The following is a 20,553-nucleotide window of genomic DNA, read 5'->3' as shown; positions in this document are numbered from 1 at the left end:
CGTGCCTCTCCCGTTTCCGGCAAAAAACAGGAGAAAAAAAAGCAGGCACAAGAGACATCTTGCGGCTTCGGAGGGAGCATGGGGTCGCGTCAGGGAATCCGGAGAAAAGTTCAAAATATGCTGAGCGACTCGACAGACCCTATACACAGGTTGCGCCCGCGGAGGCGGACAGTAGCTGCCGCGAGTGTGGCAGAAAAAAAATTAAATCGGGACGCGGGTTCAGCCACTGAGGCGGTTTTTTTCTTTCCTCTTGTTTCTTGAACAAGAGGTACGATAAAAGCTGGTTGACTGCGGCGATTCGCGACTTCAAGACAACCGCGAACGCGGCTCCTCAAGGGGGCCCCCTGCGCAAATCAGTCTCAAGCCCTCACTTCAATGCGCCGCTCACGTGCCGCCTGCTCCCGCGAGGGCGCGTCCGCTTCCATTTCGGCCGCATCTCTGTTGACGCACTCGCCCAGACTCAGCGAGGCCTGCGACAGCAACAGGTCTTCTTCGCGTGCGTCCCCTCCGCGGGCGAGGAAGCGGCTGCGGCGCCGCAGCGCGAACGAGGGCGACAGCGCGAAGGAGGACTGCATAGGTTCGTCCTGCGCTCTGAGTCGGTCGACAGAGTGCAGTTCTTGCACGCGCGGCTGGCGCTGCGAGAAGAAAAACTGAGCCTTCAGCATCTCCTCGAGCAGGTGCGCCGCGCGGCGATTGCTCTTCTGACGACATTCTTCCACGGCCTGCCGCATCACGACTTGCTCCTCTTGGCGCTCCAGCGCCGCTGCAGAGGGCGCGAGCTCAGCAGCCTCCTCACGCAGGCGCGCCACCGCGTGGGGGCCCACGAGCAGCCCACGCGACGCCTTGAACTCCGTCGCACGCACCAGGCCCAACGCATTCCAGACCTGAAAAAAAAGTTTCTACAAGAAACTCGAGCGTGAAACACGTCATTCTTGACTGCAGGTGCAAATCCACATGCACTCCAGTTGCGAGTGACGCAAGAACGCCGCGGATGCGATACACAGCACCTCTCCCTTGCGGGCGGCAACCTTTCGCAGTTGCCACGATGAACGATGTACATGTATGCCGGTAAATACAGAGAGACAAAGACAGATAATAGATAGACAGAAAGAAATGCACCTGTAACACGTATGGCCATGCACGCGTACGTCTACACGCCCGCAGAAACATGGTCAGAGCTCGGCGTCTGTCTGTCGCCACATGCCCCCGAATAAATAAAAAAGTTCAAAATGAATAAAAAATTTCTACGTATATATATATATATATATATATATATATATATATATATATATATATATATATATATATATGCATACACGCAGATGCCGTGTGAGGCGCTGCATTCAAACTCGTCCCAAACACTCCTCTCAAAATTAACAGATATATAGATATAAGGATGGGGTAGGTCTGCACACCTGGTCTAGGGCGTCGGTGAGTCGCAGAAGGTCATCGTAGTCGTGGAGAGGCCCTGGTGTGATTCGTAGGCGCTCGGTGCCTCTGGGAACAGTCGGATAGTTGATCGGCTGGATGTATAGCTGGCACACAGAAAGCAGGCAAACAGAGGGGACGACAGGGTCGGCATCTGAAGACCTTCGTCCCCACGAAGAGAGAGGAGACGCGCGCGCCACCTCGGTAAAAGAGGCTTCTTATGTAGACACACAAGAAGACTATTTTACCCTCCGCACGTGTTGGCGTTTTATCTTCTGCAAACGCCGTGTAGGATCTAGGGCGCTCCCCACGCAGCTGTCAGTCCACCTCTCCTCAGACAGTTTCACTCGTTGAGCATGAGGTTTTCGCGCTCTTTCCCGCTAGCGGCGGCGGAGACCGCGGCTTTTTTCAGCGGAGGGGGGCCGAAAAAGCGCGCAGGATTCGCGGCGAGAGTCTCAACGGCGGAAAGGACTCTGCTCTCTTCTTACCTTGTGCTCGTGGAGCAGGAGATCAGACGCGCGTTTGCACGCAATAGGGCACCCGACGAGGACCGGCACGATGTGGCTTGGATTAATCAAAACTGGGAAGTCGCGCGAGATGAGCAGAGTCTTCAGCTGGGCGGCCCGCACCTGCTGCAGGTAGCGTTCTTCGCTGAAGAAAAGCGAAGAAAACGCGCAGAGACGAGTGAGACAGGCGAACACAGAAACCGCACACCGCGCAAGAGGGGGGGGTGATCTCGACCGAGACAAGCGCGGCAAACGCGGAAAGAAAGCGAGCAAGGGCGACACCGGGAAGCAGCTGAACTCCGGGGAGAAGACGAGCTCCCACGAGAGAGAGACACGCAGGCTAGAGAACCTGCGCGAGACAAGCGAAGGCCTCACGACGGCATGCGCGACCGAGACAGCTTGCGCATGTTCATGAGAAAAAAGATAAAGCGACGAACAGCGAACACGCCACTGAGTGACTACTTACGAAGAGCGACGCAGATAGCGCACTGAAGCCGTCGCAGCGGCCGCGACGGCCGGCGGCACCGACGAGGTGAAGATGAATCCCGCTGGACACAGAACAGAAGAAAAAGGAGAGGCGTAGCCTATGCGCGAGACGGACGGTCGACAGACGCGTTTTAGCTAGCTGGGCATCAGCTGTAGTCCCGCCATTCCCAGGGAAGCATCCGATGCCATGAGAGCTACGTGGAGCTGCCTCAAAGGCGAGGCCGAGATCTCCGGCAGACACGCAGAGCAAGGGACAGTGCACGCGAACTCGCGAGCGAAGGCGTCTCCATTTGGAGCCTAAGCCCTTCTTGCTTTTCCACAGTTGATCCTCTGCGGCGCGAGCTCTTACCGGCGTAGGAGCGAATGCAGTCGACCAACGTGGCTTTGCCCGCGACGTAGCCGCCAAAAACGCCGATCGCCTTCGCCAGAGTGCCTGCAGGCAGGCAGGACATCCGACAGCCACGCAGGTGAGAGGCCCGCAGCGCCACGCTCAGGCACAAGAGACAGGCGAGGAAACGGGCGCGGAGATCGCAGAGTGAGGGCGCAGCGAGGTTTAGGGTTTGGGGGGGGGGGGGGGTGAGAGTGCAGGGAGGTGAGAGTGAGACAGCAAAAAGGTGAGATGGCGGGCGCAACACACGCGCACAGAGGCGACGAAACGGGCGCAGAGAGAACTAACCGTTGATGAGGTCAACGCGCAGCTGCTGCCCAGTTTGCTCGGTTACGCCGCCGCCCGTGCGGCCATACATGCCGACGGAGTGAACTTCGTCGATGTAGGTGAGCGAGTTGTATTTCTCCGCGAGGTCGCAGATCTCTTTGACTGGCGAGACGCTGCCGTCCATGCTGTAGATGCTCTCGAAGACAATCAGTTTGGGCACGTCCGCAGGCGCCTCCGCCAGGAGACTCTCGAGGTGAATCAAGTCGTTGTGCCGAAAGATCTTCTTGGTGCAGCGCGCGCCGCGAATCCCCGCGATAATCGATGCGTGATTCTTCTCATCAGAGAAGATGTGCAGATTCGGAAGCAGCTTGCCCAGCGTCGACAGCGTCGCCTCGTTCGCCACGTAGCCTGCGCGGACGCGACGCAAAGCCGCAGCGATCCATATCTGAGCACCTGGATGGGCGCCTTAAATACCGTATCATTAATCTTCAACCCCATGCACGCCCTACACGCCGACGGGACCGCCGGGGCGACAGCCAGACAGACAGCAGCCGGGAAGCAGCGCCCGGACGCCCCGTCACGGCGCCACACGAGTTCGGCGACGTAGCTACCGCTGCAAAAAAGCGAGAGAGAGAGAGAGAGAAAAAGAGAGAGAAAGAAAAAGAGAGAAAAAGGAAAAGAGAGAAAAAGAAAAGGGAGAGAGAAAACTCCTCTGGTTCCCTTTTGTGGAACCGTCGAAAGTGGAGTTTCTTCACTCCAGCCGAGCCCCGTTGCTCTGTCGGTCTAACGGACGCGGCTGCGTTTTGCGAGAGACTAGCCAGAGACTAGACTCCCCGGGGTTCTCCGCAGCTTACCGGACGTGAAGAGAAGCCCCGCTTCCTTGCCGTGGAGCGCAGCCAACTCGCGCTCGAGTTCGAGATGATACGTGCAGTTCCCGCTGATGTTGCGCGTCCCCCCTGCGCCGGCACCCGCCGCTTCTAGAGCCTCATGCGCCGCCTGAAAACGAAGCAAGCTCTTCAGCACGTTTGGGGTTGGGGACGAGGGGCGAGGCTCGCCAAGACCGGACAAGAGACGCGCGGAGGCCCTTCGGGCGGAAGCCGGACCTGCGTCGGCAGCATGAGCTGAGTCGAGAGCGAAGCCCACGCACACTCGAGGGCTCCCTGCGCACGCCTGGGCGAAGCAAAGGAAGACTGGCGCGCTGCGCTTGGCGCTCCGTCTCGCGACATCTACGCGTCTCTTCCTCAGCGCAGCTGGCTTCGCCTCCCTCGTCTGCGCCTCTGTTCGCATGTGCCGCTGCGTCGTTGTGCGGCGCGCGCGCGAGACGCATCACGCCAGGGCGTCGCGTCTTTCTCTCTTCTCGGCAGTGTCTGCAGCCGCGCGCCGCGCGACCTCCCCCCTCCCCTCCGCATCTGTTCCCTCCGCTCCCTCAGCGTCGGCGCCGCCTGTCTCACCTTGATGACGAGGGGATTCTGTCCCATGCCCAAGTAGTCGTTGGAGCACCAGAGCTGGACTTCTCCCTGCACGAGCTCCTTCGCGACGTCCGCGACGGCGCGCGCCGCCGAGAGCCCTGCGGTCGCGACGCCCCCCGACTCCTCTTGCGCATTTGCTCTCGCCATCCACTCTTCGCCGTCCCTGTTGGCAGCCTCCGGCTGGACCCCCTCAGGTCGCGCCGCGACTCCAGTCTGCTCGCGCTGTCCCTCCCAGCCGCTGTTTCGGTCGAAGAAGATGGAGGCGTTGGGGAACGAGCCGCGCTTCCGCTGCAGCTGCGCAAACACGCGGTACCGGCCTTCCGCGTGAAGCTCGTTGATCGCCTCTGAGAAGCGCCTCTCGTAGTAGAACGGCGACAGCGCCTCCGCGCTCGCCTCAGCCTGCGCCGGGGCCTTCAGCGCACACTCGCTGGCGGCCGCGGCGTCGGACCGCGCCGCCGCGCAGAGCCCGCTGGGTTTCGGCTCCGTCGCCTTGGAGCCCAACGCGCCCGCAGCCGCGCTGCCCGCGAGCGCGCCCGCGAGCGCGGCGGAGGGCGAGGAGGACAAGTGCGGAAACAGCTGGTGCTTCATCGTAGTCGCGCGCATGACTGCGGGGAGCGTCGCCGAGTCGAACTTGGAGGCCACTGGACAAAAGGCGCGGAAGGGAAAGAGCGAAGAGAGAGACTCGTTCGTGTGACGCGAGAGAAAGGGACACGCGTGGCTCGAGGCCGAGGCCTTGGCGCAGGGCGCCGAGCGACGAGGGGCGAAGCGCGACATCTCGGCTGCTGAGAAGGCGCGCAAAAAACACGGCAGAACTGAACGCCGAGGATGCCGCGCAAGCAACTCGCGGCGGCGCGACTCACGCAAACACACGCAGCCGCGGAGGCCTCGGACACGCGGAAAAATCCCTAGACGTCTGGGAGACGAAGATGCGCGGGGCGGATGTACGTAACGCTCGCCCCTACTCCCACTTTCTTCGCGGAGCCCTGTTTCCCGAGGCTCCGCTGGAAGGTGTGTTTGACGCAGAAAAAACGCGAAAACCGATTCTCCAGTGTCTGCGTGCGCTGCCCGTCACTCATGCCAAAACGCCGAAAGTCGAGGGACCAGTTCGCTCGTGTGGAGAAACGAGGCGCTGCGTCGAGTCTGCCTCACGCGGAAGGCTTGCCCGCAAACAGACGCTGATGCAGGCAGCAGCGCGTACATCTACCTAAATATTTGCCTACAACGGCAATGCGGGGTTCGCAAGCGACAGTCGATTCGCGGAAGAAGGAGCGGAATGTGTCTTTGAAAAGCGGACGCCCCTCTCGAGAGGCTGCATTGAACAAGTCTCGGCAAATCGGCGATGGAAGCGGAAGCTCGAGGCGTCCCTTCGCTGGCTCGTCACATAGAAAAAAACAAGAAGACTGCGTATGCTTACTCAGAGCGTACATATACATGCACAAGTCAATTTCTGGGCACGCGCACTACGATGTGCGTAGACATTCGTAGGCGACGGCGACTCGAGAGACTTGCAAACACGCGAATCTGACAGCTCAGCACAGGGACGACTTCATTGACGGGGGTGCCCGTTTCGACGCGGAGGACAGACGGTTGGTTAGGACGCGCATATATGCGAACCGAAAAAGGAATGGCGCTTGCTTGCAGAGTGACGAAGGGAGGAAGAAGAGAAAGCCGGACAGAGCGAAAAAGACGGGGAAGAGAGCTCGCTGCACCGAGCCAGCAAAAACGAGTCCGATCGGCGACCCGACGACGCCCCGCACAGAGACGACGCGTTGTGAAAGAAAAAGGCGAAACAACCTCGCTAGCGAAGCTGTGGGTGTCAGCTGAGCTCGATGGAAGCTATACACGCAGAGATCTACGCTGACGACTTGTGCGCAGGTGTGTCGGCTGGGTGGGTCCGCGGCGCCGAGGCCTCTGCCGGAGCGAGAGAGAAAACGACTCTCTCTCGGGCAGCGGGAACTCCGGGTGAGAACGACATGCGGCCGCGAGCAAGTTCTGCTTCCTCTCTCTTTCTCTCTTTCTCTCTCTTTCTCTCTTTCTCTCTCTCCTCTCTCTCTCCCCTCTCTCCTTCTCTCTCCTTCTCTCTCGGCTCTCCTTTAGGAAACAAAACGGCAGAAACGAATGCAAACAACTCGAGGGCGGGAGCCACGCGGGCGACTGTGCGCAGCTGCCAGAAACAGAGACAACGAAGGGCGCGTGTGTCGCAGAGGGGGACTGCGGAGGAGAGCGAGCGCGGCGGCGGGTCGTCGTCGGGAAGAGCGGCGGAACGAGCAAGCGGAGAAAACAGGCAACTCTTCTCTGTTTCGAGAAAGACGAGTCGCTAGTTTTCGCGGCAGCCGACGCTGTACAAGCGTCACGTGGAGCTTGTCGCTGCTGGCCTGTCTCCGGCGCAGGCCTTTTGACTTCTTGGCTCGCGGAGTTTAAGCCGCGCCGAGCCAAAAGTCGCAGAGCAAAGAAACGCGAACAGATGACACGCTTGCCTCCAGGGACGACGACGCAGACTCTCCTCCTGTCTTGCATGAGGAAAGAGACGCTTGCGGAAATTCGCCTCTCTTTTCTACTCTCTCTTCTCGTCTTCTCTCGTCTTCTCCCGTCTTCTGTCTCTTTTTCGCCCTCCTGCTTCCTGCCTGTCTGTCGCTCCTTTGTGTCTCTACGACGCCCCCTGCTCGCCTAGGCCACTTCTCCCTTCTTTTCTCTGCCTGGGGTTCGCCTGCTTTTGTTCGTTTCTCTTTTCTTTCGCCTGGTCTCTCCGCATCTTCTTCTCCCTTCTTTCGCCCCGACTCGAGAGACCGGCTTCCTTCTTCCCGCTCTCCGTGTGGCTCCTCTGCTCGGGGGTGTAGCTTGTCGCGTTTTTCTCGCAGAAAGCGATTCGCGGCGAGACTCGCGCTCTCGCGCCGCGCCGGCTCACGCCTCGCCGACGCCTGCCGGCGCCCATCGCCTCAAGACATGTTCGCGCCCAGCGGCCGCCGCATGCGCCTCGCGTAGGCTCTCCGCGTCACTCCGCTCCTCGCCTCTCTTCGCCCGCGACTCTGCAGCGGCGCGCGGCGGACTCGCGAAGCGCCTCTCCCTCTTCACACCCCTTCAGAAGTGCCTCACGCCTCACGCGCATCCACCGCCCCCCCCTCTCCGCGTGGAGGTCTCGGAGGCTGTCCCTACAGCATGGAGGAGGGTGCGCGGCGTGAGGAGGCGGGCGGCGCAGGGCGGGAGAAGCGCCGTCGCTCGTCGTCTGCGTTTTCCTTCATGCTCGAGGCCGAAGGCGACGACTTTTCTCCGAAGCGGCAACGAGGCTCTGTCTGCCGCAACGGGGACGACGCCTCCACCTTCCCCACGTCTGCGCCTGCATCCGGCGGAGGCACAGACTTGCTTGGCGTGTCGCCCTCCGCCTCTTCGTCCGCGGCGCCTGCGGCGCACGCCTCTTCTTCCTCTCTTTCGCCTCGTGAGGAGCGCGAGAGCGAAGAGAAGGGGGGCTGCGACGAAGGATTCCTCACGAGGCGCGTGGTGGGGAAGGAAGAGCACGAAGAGGAGGGCCTGCTGCTGCTCGGCTCATGTCTGTCCGACGTGAATCAAGATTTCTCTGGATTCACCTTCGAAACCGACGCGGCGCTCATCGAGTCTCTCCTCGCGCCCTCCACGGCGGGCGCCGACGGCGAGGGCGGCGACCCGCTGCCGAGCTCCGCGGCTCAAGACGCGGTCGCCTCCTTCGATGTGGCTGCAGCGTCGTTCCCTTCCCTCGGCGGTCAGGAAGATGCGTCTTCCGCGTCCTCCCCTCCCTCGCCTGCGTCCGCGCGGCTCTCGGTGCTGGGCCAGCAGGGGGCCTGTTCACCGTCTGGGCTGCCGGCGCCCTCGCCTCTCTCTTCTTTTCCCCCCCCGTCCGGCGCGGCGTCTTCTGTCTCGCTCTCGGCGGAGAGCTTGCTGGCGCTCGCGCCCGCGCACGCGAGTCAGATCAAAGAGACGCAGGGGGGAGAGAGTGTTTTGTCTCTGAAAAAACAGGATATCCTCGCTGCAGCGCCGCCGCTCTTTTCGCCGCCGACTGTGCCGGAAGTACAGAACGTCGTGGCTTCGGGCCGCGTCGCGTGGAAGACGCTGCAAGAGGAAGACGGCGCTTGCGCCTGGACGACCGACAACGAAGAGGTCAAACTCGATCTGCGCCACCTCGCGATCAGCTGCAGATTCGCGGAGTACAACCCGCGAAAAATCAACGCATGCATCATCCGACTCAGAAACCCGAAGTGTACCGTCCTCGTGTTCAGATCTGGTGAGCGCTCTCCGGACTTGCTTGCGGACGCATGTTTCTTGTGCGCCGGAGGAGGGACTTGCGTGGTTTGTCTCTCTACTTCTTTGTCGAGAAGCAACGCATGCTTTTGGCGACGAGCACGTCGTCTACACGCGTGGAGCTCCGGGCGTTCAGGAGCGCACTCGCAGATAGCTCTGCGGCCGGGACATCCTCTCAAAACTTGTGGAACTATGTATACACGTACTAGATATGTATAAATATGCAAGTACCTAGATGTCCATACACATGTGTATGTATTTCTGCGTAGATGTGGATGTCTTTGAGCTCGTGTATGTGCGTAGAGGGGGCGTCGGCAGCCGGTTCAAAACTTGAGACGCTTGTCGCGTCCTCTTCAAAGGCGTGGGCTGCGCGGGTGGCGGGCAACCATCAGACGTTCTCTTTCTCCGTCTCGCGAGTCGATCAGGCGTGCTGTGTGGTGCGTGGGCGTCTTGCTGGCTAGGTCGCCTTATGATCACCGGCGCGCGAAGCGAAGCGGAGGCTGAGCGGGCGGCGCGGCTGGTCGCGCGAATGCTTACGTTTGCGTATTGCGGCGGGACTGAGAAGGGCGCGGAGAGTCTGCTTCGCGCGAGTCCTCTTCCGTCGCTTCCTTCCTGCAGTTCGACGGCGCAGCCAGCCGAGAGAAGTCCACAAGGCCAACGGGATGCCGCGACAGGCAGCGAAGAGGAAGTCGGCGGCGAAGAGGCGAGCGCCGCAGCAGGCCCGTGTGCAGCTGTCGCCCTGCCGAGCCCGGAGGCGTCGATGGGGCGCGCCGAGAAGGAAAGTCGGAAGCAGCGAAGGAGAAGGAAACTGTGTCTCCGCGACTTCAAAGTCGAAAACGTCGTCGCCAGCGCAGACTGCGGAGTGCCCGTCCGACTCGAGGGCCTCGCCTTCGAACACAAAGAATTCTCCAGCTACGAACCCGAGCTCTTCTCGGGTAAGTCGGCTCGGCAGAGCGTCGCGTCCTCACACATACGTGGATTTAGATCTGTAAACCGGTGCATCTCTGCGTATCCGATTCACGCACGATGAAGTGAGCGCATCCGACGCCAGAGAAGACTCGAGTGATAGCCGAATGGCGCGAAAAGTCGACAGAGAGCCTGACAGACGGCGTGCGCATGCGGCAGGGCGTGTGTGGAGCGGAGGCGCGCAGGCGTCGGTGTCATGGAGCCTGGAGAATGTCGAGTTCATGAGATCTTCGACATGTCCGCGGACATGTGCGCCGGCCGCAGTGTTCTGAGGCGTGTCGCCCCCTGTCCAGTCGTCTCGCGCCTGGGGGCCCGTTCCTTAGAGCTCTCGAAGGCTGTTTTTGCCATGTTCACGATACGCTGCCGGCAGGCGGATCGCAGCTTCGTGCGAGGGAGGCGAGGAGGCTCTAACGCCCCGCCGCCTGAGGATTACGCGTGAAGCGAAGCGGCCGGCGGCGCGCGTCGGCTCGGGGCGTGCTCGTTGGCGTGTCGGGGGGGGCGACCGTTTCTGCGTGCTGGCGAGGCGCCCTTCGGGTGCCTCAGGATTCAACGCCGGGTTTTCTGGGTTTTTTTCGTCTCCAGGGCTCGTCTACCGTTACAATCCGACGGCGTCTCTGAAGGCCGTTCTGCTGGTGTTCGTCAGCGGCAAAGTTGTCATCACAGGATGCAAAAATTTGAGCGAAGTGAACCACGTGTTCGAGGCGCTTTACCCAGTGCTCATCCGGTACCACCAGTGACCCGCTAGATGCCGTCGCGCCCTCTCTTCTCCTCAGCTGAGCCGCGTCGGGGTTTCTCGAGCGCGGGCACTGCTTTTTCCCGTCTCTCTCGAGTCTCACGACTCTTGTTTTCTCGTCTCTGCAGTTGCCTGCGGGCGCGGTGCTGCCTCGTGTCTCACTGCTGTGGCTGGATGAGTCGACTTGAGAAGCGCGTCACTCTCGCCGTGTGTGCGCACTGAGCTCTTCGACTCTGAGATACAGAGCGCGAGGGCCTTCACTACCCTCGACAGTTCTCGCTAGAGGTGTCTGTCGGGCGTGGGCAGGGCCTTTTTTCCGTGTAGCGTCGCTCAAACGTCACACAGATATATAGACGTAAATGTGTGTAGACATCAGCGTGGACCTAGGCATGCGTGTGTGCGTCTGTTTGTCGGTAGACAGGTACGTAGGCCTGGAGGAGGCTGCGCGTCGCCGTGGAGGGCGTTTTCCCGAGTGCATGAGAAGAGGAATCCGTGGTGGGGGAGGCAAGGTCTTACATTCGCTGGTAGCGAAGAGGGCGGCGGCGCAGCAGGCCTAGGTCGGCGAACAGCATAGGGGGAGTGCAAGGCGGGAGGCCCGCGCGCGGCTGGGATCCAAGAGGCCTGCGTCTTCGCAAAAAGTCGTGACGCGGCCTGCGTTTTTTGGGATCTGCCGGAGGCGGCGCTGTTTCTCCTCTTGCAGGCGCCTGGGTAGATGCGCACACGACAGAGTTCTCTCAACTTTTCAAGGCTGTTTTACCGGGGCGCCGCTGACGTCGTGCCAGAAGCACGCCGACTGGGCGTGTCGTCGCGCTAGATATGCACGGACAGATAGAGATAGGTCGATACAGATACAGTTAGATCTGGGCTGGGGGGGGGCACAGATGTTCGCCGGCTCATCCAGGTTTGATTGGCGCGTGCACGACTTCCTGGGCGCGGCTTGGCCGTGGGAAGCGACACTTTTTGCGCAGAAGTGTTTCGAAGCGTTCGTAGTCGAACGCTCGCGAGGTTGCCCTCCGGCTTCGCATTCAAGGTCTCGCCACAGCAACCTGTTTCAGTCGAGAGGCAAGTGAAGTCCACGTGGTCGCCAGAAGTCGTGCAGCGCGGAAGAGGACGCCGCGACAGCCACTGCCGCGTGAGGCAAATGGACGTAGGACCGAAGACGCACAGATATCGCACACTTCTTTATTTCGTTCTGTGGTACGTAGTCAGCTGCTGTCACGGAGTGAAGTTGAGTGAAGCGGAGCTCTCCCATAGACAGCAGATGCTGGAGGGCTCACACCGACAGGTGCTAAGCCGCCGTTGAAAGAGATCGCCCACTCCACTTCGTCTTGCAGCAAGGCAAGGCCGGGATGTGTGCCCTCCCACAGGGATACAGAGTTGCAGTCAGTTTAAACGCACGTGCTTCTGTATAAAATAGGTGTGTATGTAGTTAACAAGCGTGCGTGGAGTTAAAACACACGCATAGATGCGTATGTATATCTATGTCGTTATGTATATTGCGTTTGTCGCGCGTGGCTGCCTCTACAGTTCCGGGTGTGTTCGACAGAGGCATCTCAACTGCATCGGTGTGGCTGACTAGCCGCAAGGTTGTCTTCATTGATGTTTGTGAGATAACGCCGATGCAAACTTCTCACAACAGGAAGCAGCCAAAACGTCGCAGAGGGAAGGACGCAGCCTGCATCCCCTCTGCTTTGCATCATTTTCATGTGAGATCACAAGAATGACAATAATACTGTGGTGTAGACGGTGAACCGACTGTCCCCAACGCGGTGGTGCGCGTTGGCAAAACAGAGAAGACAAGTTTTCGAGAAAATTGAACCGAACAGAAGCAAAGAGACGTCAGCAGTCTCGGCAAGAGGCGCCCGACAAAACGTCAATACAAAGAGCCAGATCTCTATATTGTGAAATGAGCGGGTAAACTGAAAGCTGTTTCCTCGTTGGCGTGCATGAGGCGTGACTTCCGGACGATTGCCTTACCGGATTCTTGTGGATTCGCATAGTCTTTCTCACTTCCCCTGTCTGTCCTTTATCATCCCAGTCATGTTCTTAGGTGTAGCTGCAGTCCAACACGCCGAGCACCTCATTTGTGGTGCACGCGTGTTGTGCGTTTCAGGCCCATCTCTGGTATTTTTTTCTTTTCGGTGGCGCCTCTCCCCCTAGGATCACTGTCCGCATCCCCTCCTTGCCTGCGAAGGCTTCTGGGGATTTGTCTGTATAGGTGATTTGCACTCTTTGAGGAGTCGCGGGAGAGCTGGAAGTCGTGCGTACGTAGGCCGCGTCACGCACAGAGAAAGTAGGCAGTGCGGCGGAGGGCACAAGAGACGAAGCGGATTTCATTTGTTCTCTTAAAACGTCTCTCCTGCCTATAAGCACGGCCGTCCCAGGCTCTGCCTTTTGCTCCGGCGCCCCTACAGCGCCCGCAGAGTCCGCCGTGGGCCGCAGCACTGCGTTGGCTGGGCGGCGCACGGGAGAGGAGAGCTCAGTTTTGTCTACGCCCTCCCGTTCGGCGAAGAAACTCATCCCCGTTGCCTCCTCAAAAACACCGTCTCGAGGTCTCAAGGTCTGTCGAGAGGGCGGAGGAAGCGCAAAGAGGCGCGTTTCCCCCACCCGTCTCTCGAAACCCTTCTCTGGTTTCGCGTCGACAAACACAGCCCCCCCTGCAGCTTTCGATGGCGAGAGAGGAGAGATTTCGCGGGCAGCGAGCGCCAGGCCCGGGCTGCCCTCTGCGGCGACCTCCCGCCACGACGGGCGAATGGACCAGCGCTGGGCGGCCGCGGCGAACTTGGGGCGCTCTTCGCGACGTGAAGAGACAGACTTGGAGGCGGCGCCTAGGGGTCGCGAAGAGGCAGACGGAACAAAGAGGGGGGGAGAGGACGCGAGGCTCGATCCCGCCTTGGTCTCGTCGCCTCGCAAAGCGAGCACGGCCTCTGCTGCCGGTTTCGCGAGCGGCCCCGGGACCGGCGCGGGCGGCGACGGCACCAACGCAGACAGCGCGGGTCGACGCGCCGGAGGCAGGGCAGAAGAAAGTGGCGGAGGCTGCCGCACGCCTTCTCGCGAAACGCTCTCTACGGCCGTCTCCTTTGCTGTCCATGTCCCAGAAGGAAAACTCGGTGGCGCTTGAGCCACATAGGTTCTTGTGCGAAGAGGCACAGCGGCGGGCGCTCGAGGCGGCGCAGCAAGAGGTGGAGAAGAAGCTCGCAACGGAGGTGGGGATCTCCAGCTCGGCGAGAGAGGCGGGCGGGCAAGCTCGGCGGCCCCGCCTGCGTTGCGCGTCGCGCGCTCTCGTTCTCCGACCCCCCAGTCCCTCTCTACTTCTGCGCCGAATTCTGTTGTCGTCGGCATACTCTCGTAGACATAGTTCGAAGGCCCCGTGTCGCCTCTGGCGCCCCGCACCGGCCCCGGCGGCCCGGCACGCCGCACAAGCGTCTCCGGGGGCTGCACGCGGCCCTGGGTCAACGGGACCTCCATCCGAGAATACGTTTCGTCGTTAAGTTCCGGGGCGCCGGCGGGCAGGGGGCGGGGGCGTTGAACATCGCGAGGCGGCAGCGGGGGCGGAGGCACGACGAAGCCCGCAGAGTCTTCCGGCAGAGGGGGCGCGAGCTGCGGACTCCGCGGGAGAAGTGCCGGGGGGACAAGGGCCTCGTCTTCGTTCCGGATGCGGGGGTCCGGTACCCTGTAGTCGCTTGACGGAGGTGCGGCGCCAAGCGGGAGGGCTCGAGCCTCAGGGAGAGGCAGCGTGGGAGGGCGCAGGGGATCTGCCGGGCGCGCGAGTTGAAGAGGAGGCTGCAGACGAGACGCAGGACGCGGGGCGCCCGTCGGGGTTTCGAGAAGCGCAGGAGAGAGCGAAAGACGCTGACGCTCAGGGCTCGGTAACGATGAAGGGGGCACGGGCACGGGCTGAGGCGTCGGAGGGGGAGGCAACAGGTCTGGACGGGCCGCCAGTGGCGGCCGCTCAAAGTCGTCAGCGTAAGAGAGAGGCGTCGAGGGCCGAAGGGGATATGTTGGTTCAGGTGGGAGGGGAGCAAGAGGCGGACGGCGTCGCGGCGCGTATGCAGGCGGGACTGGGTAAGAAAGTGAAGGAGAGGCAAGCGGCGTGTCTCGTTTTTGAAGACTTGGAGGCCTCTGTGGAGGTGCCAGCGGCGGTCGTATGCTTGGACTCAGGCGATCGAACGCGTATGACTCTTCGCTAGACATTTCTGAGTCAGAGTAGGACCACGAATCCGACTCGGAGAGCTCCTCAGAGGAGCAGTCCGGGCACAGCCGGGAAAGGGTACCGAGGTCCCCGCCGGCAGCGCTTCCCCAGCTCGTCCCAGGCTTCAGCTGCCCTGCACCCACAGAGGGCGGGTCCGCGATATCCCTCTCAGGGGCGAATGCTCCATTCGGGGGCGGGATGCTCCTTGAGATTGCCGTCGGCTCGGAGTCTTCTTCGCGAACAGGGAGCAGGAAAGGCGGACGGCGCGCGGGGGCCAAGAAGGGGTCAGGCCTGCTTGGTGACCCGCTGTAGTCCGCGGGCGTCTGTCCTCCGGTTGTTCCGCCGTAGGGCGGTAGCGGCGGCGACGGACTCTGCGGCGGGGGCAGGCGTGGCGGGTTTCCCGGGGGAACCCTTCTTTTTCTCGCTTCCTGCTCTTCGAGTGCGCCGACAGGCTGCTGACCAAAAGCGTTCCCGTCCTGCAGTCGCATCTGTTCGCCTGGCACGTCTTGCATCGGCGGCCCGAGGTAGTCGCCCATCTCCAGCGCGCCCATCTCCAGCGGAGCCGCTCGCCTCTCACGAAGTGCAGCCGGGCGCTCTTCTGCGTACGGCTTCCGTCCGTCCGGTGGGGCAGGAGAAAAGACCAAGGAGGGGGCGCCTGCCTGCGAGGGACGCGCAAGCTGGGGCTGTCGCGGATCTGAAGCCGTCGGAGGAACCAGAGAGAGTCCCTGCTGCGTGGTCGAGCCTGCGAGGTCTGCGACCGCATCCCAGGACCTTCCAGGGGGCCGCGCCGCGCGAGGAGGTGGGGGTGGGTACTGTCGTATTGTTGCTTCGGGGCTGAAGAGTGCCCCGCCTGCATTTGAGTAAGCCCCCTGAGGAGGGGCAGCAAAGTTAGGGGGGGGCTGCGAGGCCGGCTGACCTGGAGGCGGAGAGTAACGGGTCGGCGGGTTCAACGGATCCTGGGCGCCTTGCGAGGCGTCTGGGGACTCTCTCTCCCCCCTTGCTCTCGCCTGTCCCCCCGTAGCCGGAATGTCGCTAGGAAATTTTCCGGGATCGAGCGGCTCTAGAGAGTCCACCGGAACGACCGGCAACCTCAGCTGGACCTCCGGTGGCGCAGGCAGAGAAGGGCCTCCACGCTCACTGGGGGAAGCGGCGCTGCCATGATTTGGATCTGGATAGGAGAAATAAGATGGCGGAGAGAGGCGAGGCCCTTCTCCATCGCCTCCAGCCGGCGGCTGTGAAGAGTATAGGGAATCAAAGGGGGGCGGCGACAATGCGGGGGCGTCGTCAAGCTGTGGAGGCTGCCCTCTTCCCAGAGGCGAGTCTTCCTGCCGAATGAGGTACTTCGGAGGACGCGTGTAGCGCACGGGGGGCCCCGTGGTCGCCGGGGGAGGCTCGCGTCCATCGTCTGGCTGCGTTGCTTCCGGGGACGTTGGCCTCAAGGGCTGAGTGGCCCCTGGCCAGGGCTGAGGTGGCGGGTAGTACGGCGGGTACGATTGTTCTGGAGGGTAGCCTGGAGGTGGCTGAGGAGGCGGAGTGGGGGGATAGTAGGGAGGATACGGGGGGTAGTAAGGAGGGACCGGTTGCGGCGGCGGAGACACAGGTGGAGGGTATGGAGGTGTCGGAGGCACCGGAGTGGGCGCTGGATCCGGGAGAGAAGGAGGCTGCTGGTCAGGCGGCTCGTATTGTGGCGGGCGGGTGTATCGCACGGGGCGCCGAGTGGTCGTCGTCGTGGGCGCCGGCTGAGGGGTTCCGGGTGGAGTGGGGGTCCCTGGAGGCACGGGGCTGGGGTTTGGCGTTTCAGGGGGAGGGGGGGCTCCGGGAGGCAGCGGATACCCGGGGGCAGGCGGCGAAGGATAGCCGGGGGGCGGTCCCGGGTGAAAAGGTGGGTAGCCTGGCGGGGGGTAGGGCATATCTGGTGGGTACACAGGGGACGGAAAGCCCGGGGGGTAATACGGTGGAACGGGGTAAGGCTGGCCGCCATCCGGAGGACGAGGCATGGGGCCTGGCTGCGAGGGAGGCGGTGCAGGATCCTCAGGCCCCGGTGGAGGCTTATCCGGGGGCAAGTAGTCCGGTGGACGGGTGTAGCGAGGAGGCGGTCTCGTGTTTGTTGCAGTGGCAAAGGAATCTCCAGACGGTTGCGGCGGCAGGGCCGCCACATTCGAACCGGGTTCCTGGGCAAGTTCAGACAGGCCATCATCATACGTGCCTGTGGGGCGGTTCCTCGGCGGCGCTGACGACGAGGTACTCGGCGCTATGCCTGGGTACAGAGGCGGCTCACGCAGCCGTGTCTCCGTCGCGCCAGAGCCTGCCTGCCGCACGTCCACGCCGGCCGCTCCGCCCCGCGAAGCGGCCCGCGGGGGGCGTCGCTCAGGAGGGAGGTAGTCGGGGGGTCTGGTGAACCGAACTGGCCGCGTTGAGTACATGTCGTCGGGCTCCTGTGTTGTCGTTACAGTGCTGGTCGTCGTGATGGTCGGCGGCGGGCGGCCGCCAGGCGGCGGCCTTCTTGGCAGCCAGCCGGGCTGTGTGTCAGAGCCGCCCGCCGTAGTCCCCAGCACGTCCACTGTGGGCAGCACGCCAAAAGGCGGAGACCGCCTCTCTGTCGACCCCGCCGCGGGCGTCTCTCCTCTGCTAAGGGGAGAGGGACTCGGAGGAATGGCGTGTTCATCCGTCGCACCTCTCCTATCGCTATGTGGGGGGGGTGGCTCGAGCGTCACGGGTTGCCCTTCGCCTCCCAGTCTGCCTGCGTCCTGCCCCCACCCTCTTCTGTTCGCCGGGCTCGGGGTCCGTTTGACGTCTTCATCAGGGCTTGTCGCCGGTGGAAGCAGGCCGGGAACGCCCAGAGCTGGTCCACCAGATGCATCGTCTGCCGCAGACGGCGACAGAGGCATATTCGTTTCCTGCTTCACCTCGGACGCCGGCGAGGGCTCCGCGGAGACAGGGGGTGAGGCGGTGGGAGAGGCCCGTGATGCGCCAGCAGCGCGGTACGACGGAATTTCCCGTTGCGGGCCTCTGCCCCTTCCTGCTTCAGCTCGCGGGGGCGAGGGAGGCCGCATTCTCTGGGGGCCGCCGCCGGGTCCGGGTCTCGGAGGAGGCCCTCCTCCAGGAGGCAGGTAAGGCCGGGGGCGGAGCGGCAGCTGCTGGCGGCCGCTGTTTTTAAGAGGCGAGTCTGGCTGAGTGGCGTTCCTTGCCTCGCCGTATGCACCACGAGGCGCGCCAGGCGGCGGAAGGTATGGCGGGAAGTAATCATAATACGGATCGTAGTATGGCGGCGGGGGTGGAGGAGGGGGAGCGAAATACGGCGGCGGCGCAGGCCCCCAGTCCCACGGTCGATGACCATGGTGGGGAGGGCTGTAGGGCACGGCAGAACCTGCATCTGCTTCTGCCCCGGGCCTGCCGCTGCTGGCGCTTCCCGGTGCCTCAGGACTACCGTTTTCTCGCGCGTTGTTTTCTGGTGTGTCCTCAGGCGCGCTGTCGCGGCTGGTCTCACGCCCTTCTTGCTTGGCTGTCCACGGACTCCCCTGAGAGCCTCTGGGTGCGACAGGAGGACCGCCGGGCCACGGCATCCCGCCATACAGCGGCACATGTTGTAGCGGTGGAGCGAAGAAGGGCAAATAGGGCGCGGCATTGGCGTCTGGGAAGGGCGGCGGATAATACACCTGCCGAGGCTGAGGAGGACCTGTGGCCTGCGCCATAGGTGGTGTGGTAGCTGTGTTCGTCGCCTGCTCACTGGTGCCGCCTCCATCGTTTTCTGAAGAGCTTTCAGGGTTCTGCTGCCCTACCCTGGGATCTGAGTGGGATTCCCGGGTCTCCGCCGCTGTGAATCTCGATTCAGCAAACTCTCTCGCGGGCGCATTCTCTCGCGGGGTGCCAGTTGCCGCCGGCAAGTCCGATCCGGCTCGTTCCCTGTGAGGTGGCAGGCGTGACCTCCGGGGAGACTGCGAAGGCGGCGTTGGCACCGAGATACTGATACGAATTGGAGACCGTCGCGCCGCGAGGCCTTCATCTGGATTGGCGGAAGTCACTACAAAGTCAGGGCTTGGATCAACTCTGCTCCCGCCAGGCAAACTTCTGCCTGAGGCACATCGCGCCAACAACTGTTGGTGGCACAAATATGCGCGGTACTTCTCAAGCCCCGCCTGAACTAACACAGGCTTGGGAATCACGCCTACAGCCTCAATGAACTGGACAAGAATACCGTCAAAATCGTCAACAGCAAGCTCCTCCCAACTATCTGGGAGAGCATCAGCCCCTTGTGCGTCCTCGGTCGAATGTCCTTCCGCTTCTTCTCGGGGTGCAGCTTTGCCGGCCTCTTCTTCTGGGGCCGAAGCAACCTCATCATAAACACTCGTGAGGAACTGTTCTACAGCTCGGACTGCCTCTGCATCATTCAGGAGACCAGCTGATTTATCCGCCATCAAAAGGTCCATATGCTCGGTGAAGGCGGTAGCAGCCTTGTATCTCTGAGCTGTTGAGGAGCCAAGTGGCGAGCCTCCTCGAGGCCTTGCTGAAGGAGACGTGGAAGCCACAGTTTTTCCAAGATTATGGAAAAATGACAGCCCCCGTTGCTTCTGCCCTCCGGAAAAACTTACACACTGCACAGAGAGGCCAAGCAAAACTCATCCTCGGTATCGTGAGGTCCACGGGCCGCAAGCGGGAGGGACGTTTGTCAAAGTCATCGTTCAGTGTGGTGAGGGTAGTGCGCACGGGGGGTTTTTTCCAGTCTCTTCAGGTGGTCGGTTCTGGCAGGAGGTATCACATTTTCTGGAGATGCTCTGGCTAGTCTTTTTCCCTTCTCTGTTCGTCTACAGACAGCTCGCGACCCCTACCAAGCGAACTAACAAAACAGCATCAGGCTGTAGTGTCTTGTGGAAGCTGTGCTGCGCGGGGCCAGCCAGCATTCACTGTGCACTGTCTTGGGCGTTCCGGAAGACTTGTGAGTGAAACAAAGCAGGTCGAATTTCCCAAGGCCGTAAGCTAACCCTGTGCCAAGCTATCGAAGTTTCCATGGCATCCCTACTGTTTAAGACGTGCGCCTGGGGTCATCTGAGATTGTGAAAAAGTTTGTGACCTGCTCTCCTGGCGCAAATGACTGTTGTGCAAGTTAAAAGAACACGTACTTACCGCCAGCGACGAGCGAAGTGACAGTAGAGAGCGCAACGATGAATGTAGTCGCCACTCTCCATCGCGAACATCCACATGGATTCATGAGGGCTGCAAGAGAATAATGATGTACAGAGCGAAAGTGCACTGTAGTCAACAAATGGTAAAAAACGATGATTGAAAGGCAGACGGCTAACAAGACCAAGCAGCTGGAACGATAATGTGACTGTGTGCTCGTTGTTGACAGAAGCGATATTGACGGAGCAGTCCTACGCACGGAGCCTTTACTTGCAAGAACCAACCACGGAATCTTTTTCAAACATGTAGGTAGAACCTGGTAGTGTCAAATTCTAGTCAAAAGAGGAGGCTTCGGGCCAGAACCAACGTGAACCCGAATTCACGTGCGAAACTCAGTGGAAACACAAAATTTGCCCAGAAAAGGCGAGAAACCCTCTTTGGCGCAGTGAGAAGCAAAGTGACAAATTGCGTATCTCATCTGCTATTTCATGTCAGCCGAAACGTAGTGGCACGCAGTCTAGTCAATCTACTCTCCCGCAGCACTGACAACAGCCAAGGACCCAAGGTGGGAAATGATGGTGATACTATGCGTGTCTTATGCCACGTATTTCGTGTGGCACATCCTCTTGAATTGGGAATTAGTGGTCTCACGGGTACTACTTCGGACGTCACAGAATACCGCACCCAGACTTCAGATGGAACCGTGGACGCACATCCCCACAGCCATAGTT

At 61.3% G+C, this 20,553-nt stretch overlaps 3 protein-coding genes across 3 annotated transcripts; 1 reads left to right on the top strand and 2 right to left on the bottom strand.

Annotated features, from left to right (window-relative positions):
* Window positions 1–359: 359 nt before the first annotated feature.
* Window positions 360–5,318, bottom strand: BESB_084580 (5-aminolevulinic acid synthase domain-containing protein; the record flags this gene model as incomplete). Its single annotated transcript, XM_029366808.1, has 8 exons — window positions 360–884; window positions 1,416–1,535; window positions 1,917–2,079; window positions 2,401–2,482; window positions 2,770–2,853; window positions 3,097–3,483; window positions 3,930–4,071; window positions 4,527–5,318. 8 exons carry the CDS (start codon window positions 5,316–5,318, stop codon window positions 360–362), a joined length of 2,295 nt encoding a protein of 764 aa, XP_029217268.1.
* Window positions 5,319–7,700: 2,382 nt separating this feature from the next.
* Window positions 7,701–10,516, top strand: BESB_084570 (TATA-box binding protein TBP2; the record flags this gene model as incomplete). Its single annotated transcript, XM_029366807.1, has 4 exons — window positions 7,701–8,796; window positions 9,275–9,430; window positions 9,497–9,748; window positions 10,362–10,516. The coding sequence occupies 4 exons, from the start codon at window positions 7,701–7,703 to the stop codon at window positions 10,514–10,516; spliced, it is 1,659 nt and encodes a 552-aa protein (XP_029217267.1).
* Window positions 10,517–12,621: 2,105 nt separating this feature from the next.
* Window positions 12,622–19,910, bottom strand: BESB_084560 (uncharacterized protein; the record flags this gene model as incomplete). Its single annotated transcript, XM_029366806.1, has 2 exons — window positions 12,622–19,208; window positions 19,826–19,910. 2 exons carry the CDS (start codon window positions 19,908–19,910, stop codon window positions 12,622–12,624), a joined length of 6,672 nt encoding a protein of 2,223 aa, XP_029217266.1.
* Window positions 19,911–20,553: the final 643 nt, after the last annotated feature.

This window comes from Besnoitia besnoiti, chromosome VIII (genome assembly GCF_002563875.1).
Source record: "Besnoitia besnoiti strain Bb-Ger1 chromosome VIII, whole genome shotgun sequence".
Classification (NCBI taxonomy): Eukaryota; Apicomplexa; class Conoidasida; order Eucoccidiorida; family Sarcocystidae; genus Besnoitia; species Besnoitia besnoiti.
Note: the sequence above shows the minus strand (reverse complement) of the source record. Positions and strands in the feature narration are given on the sequence as shown.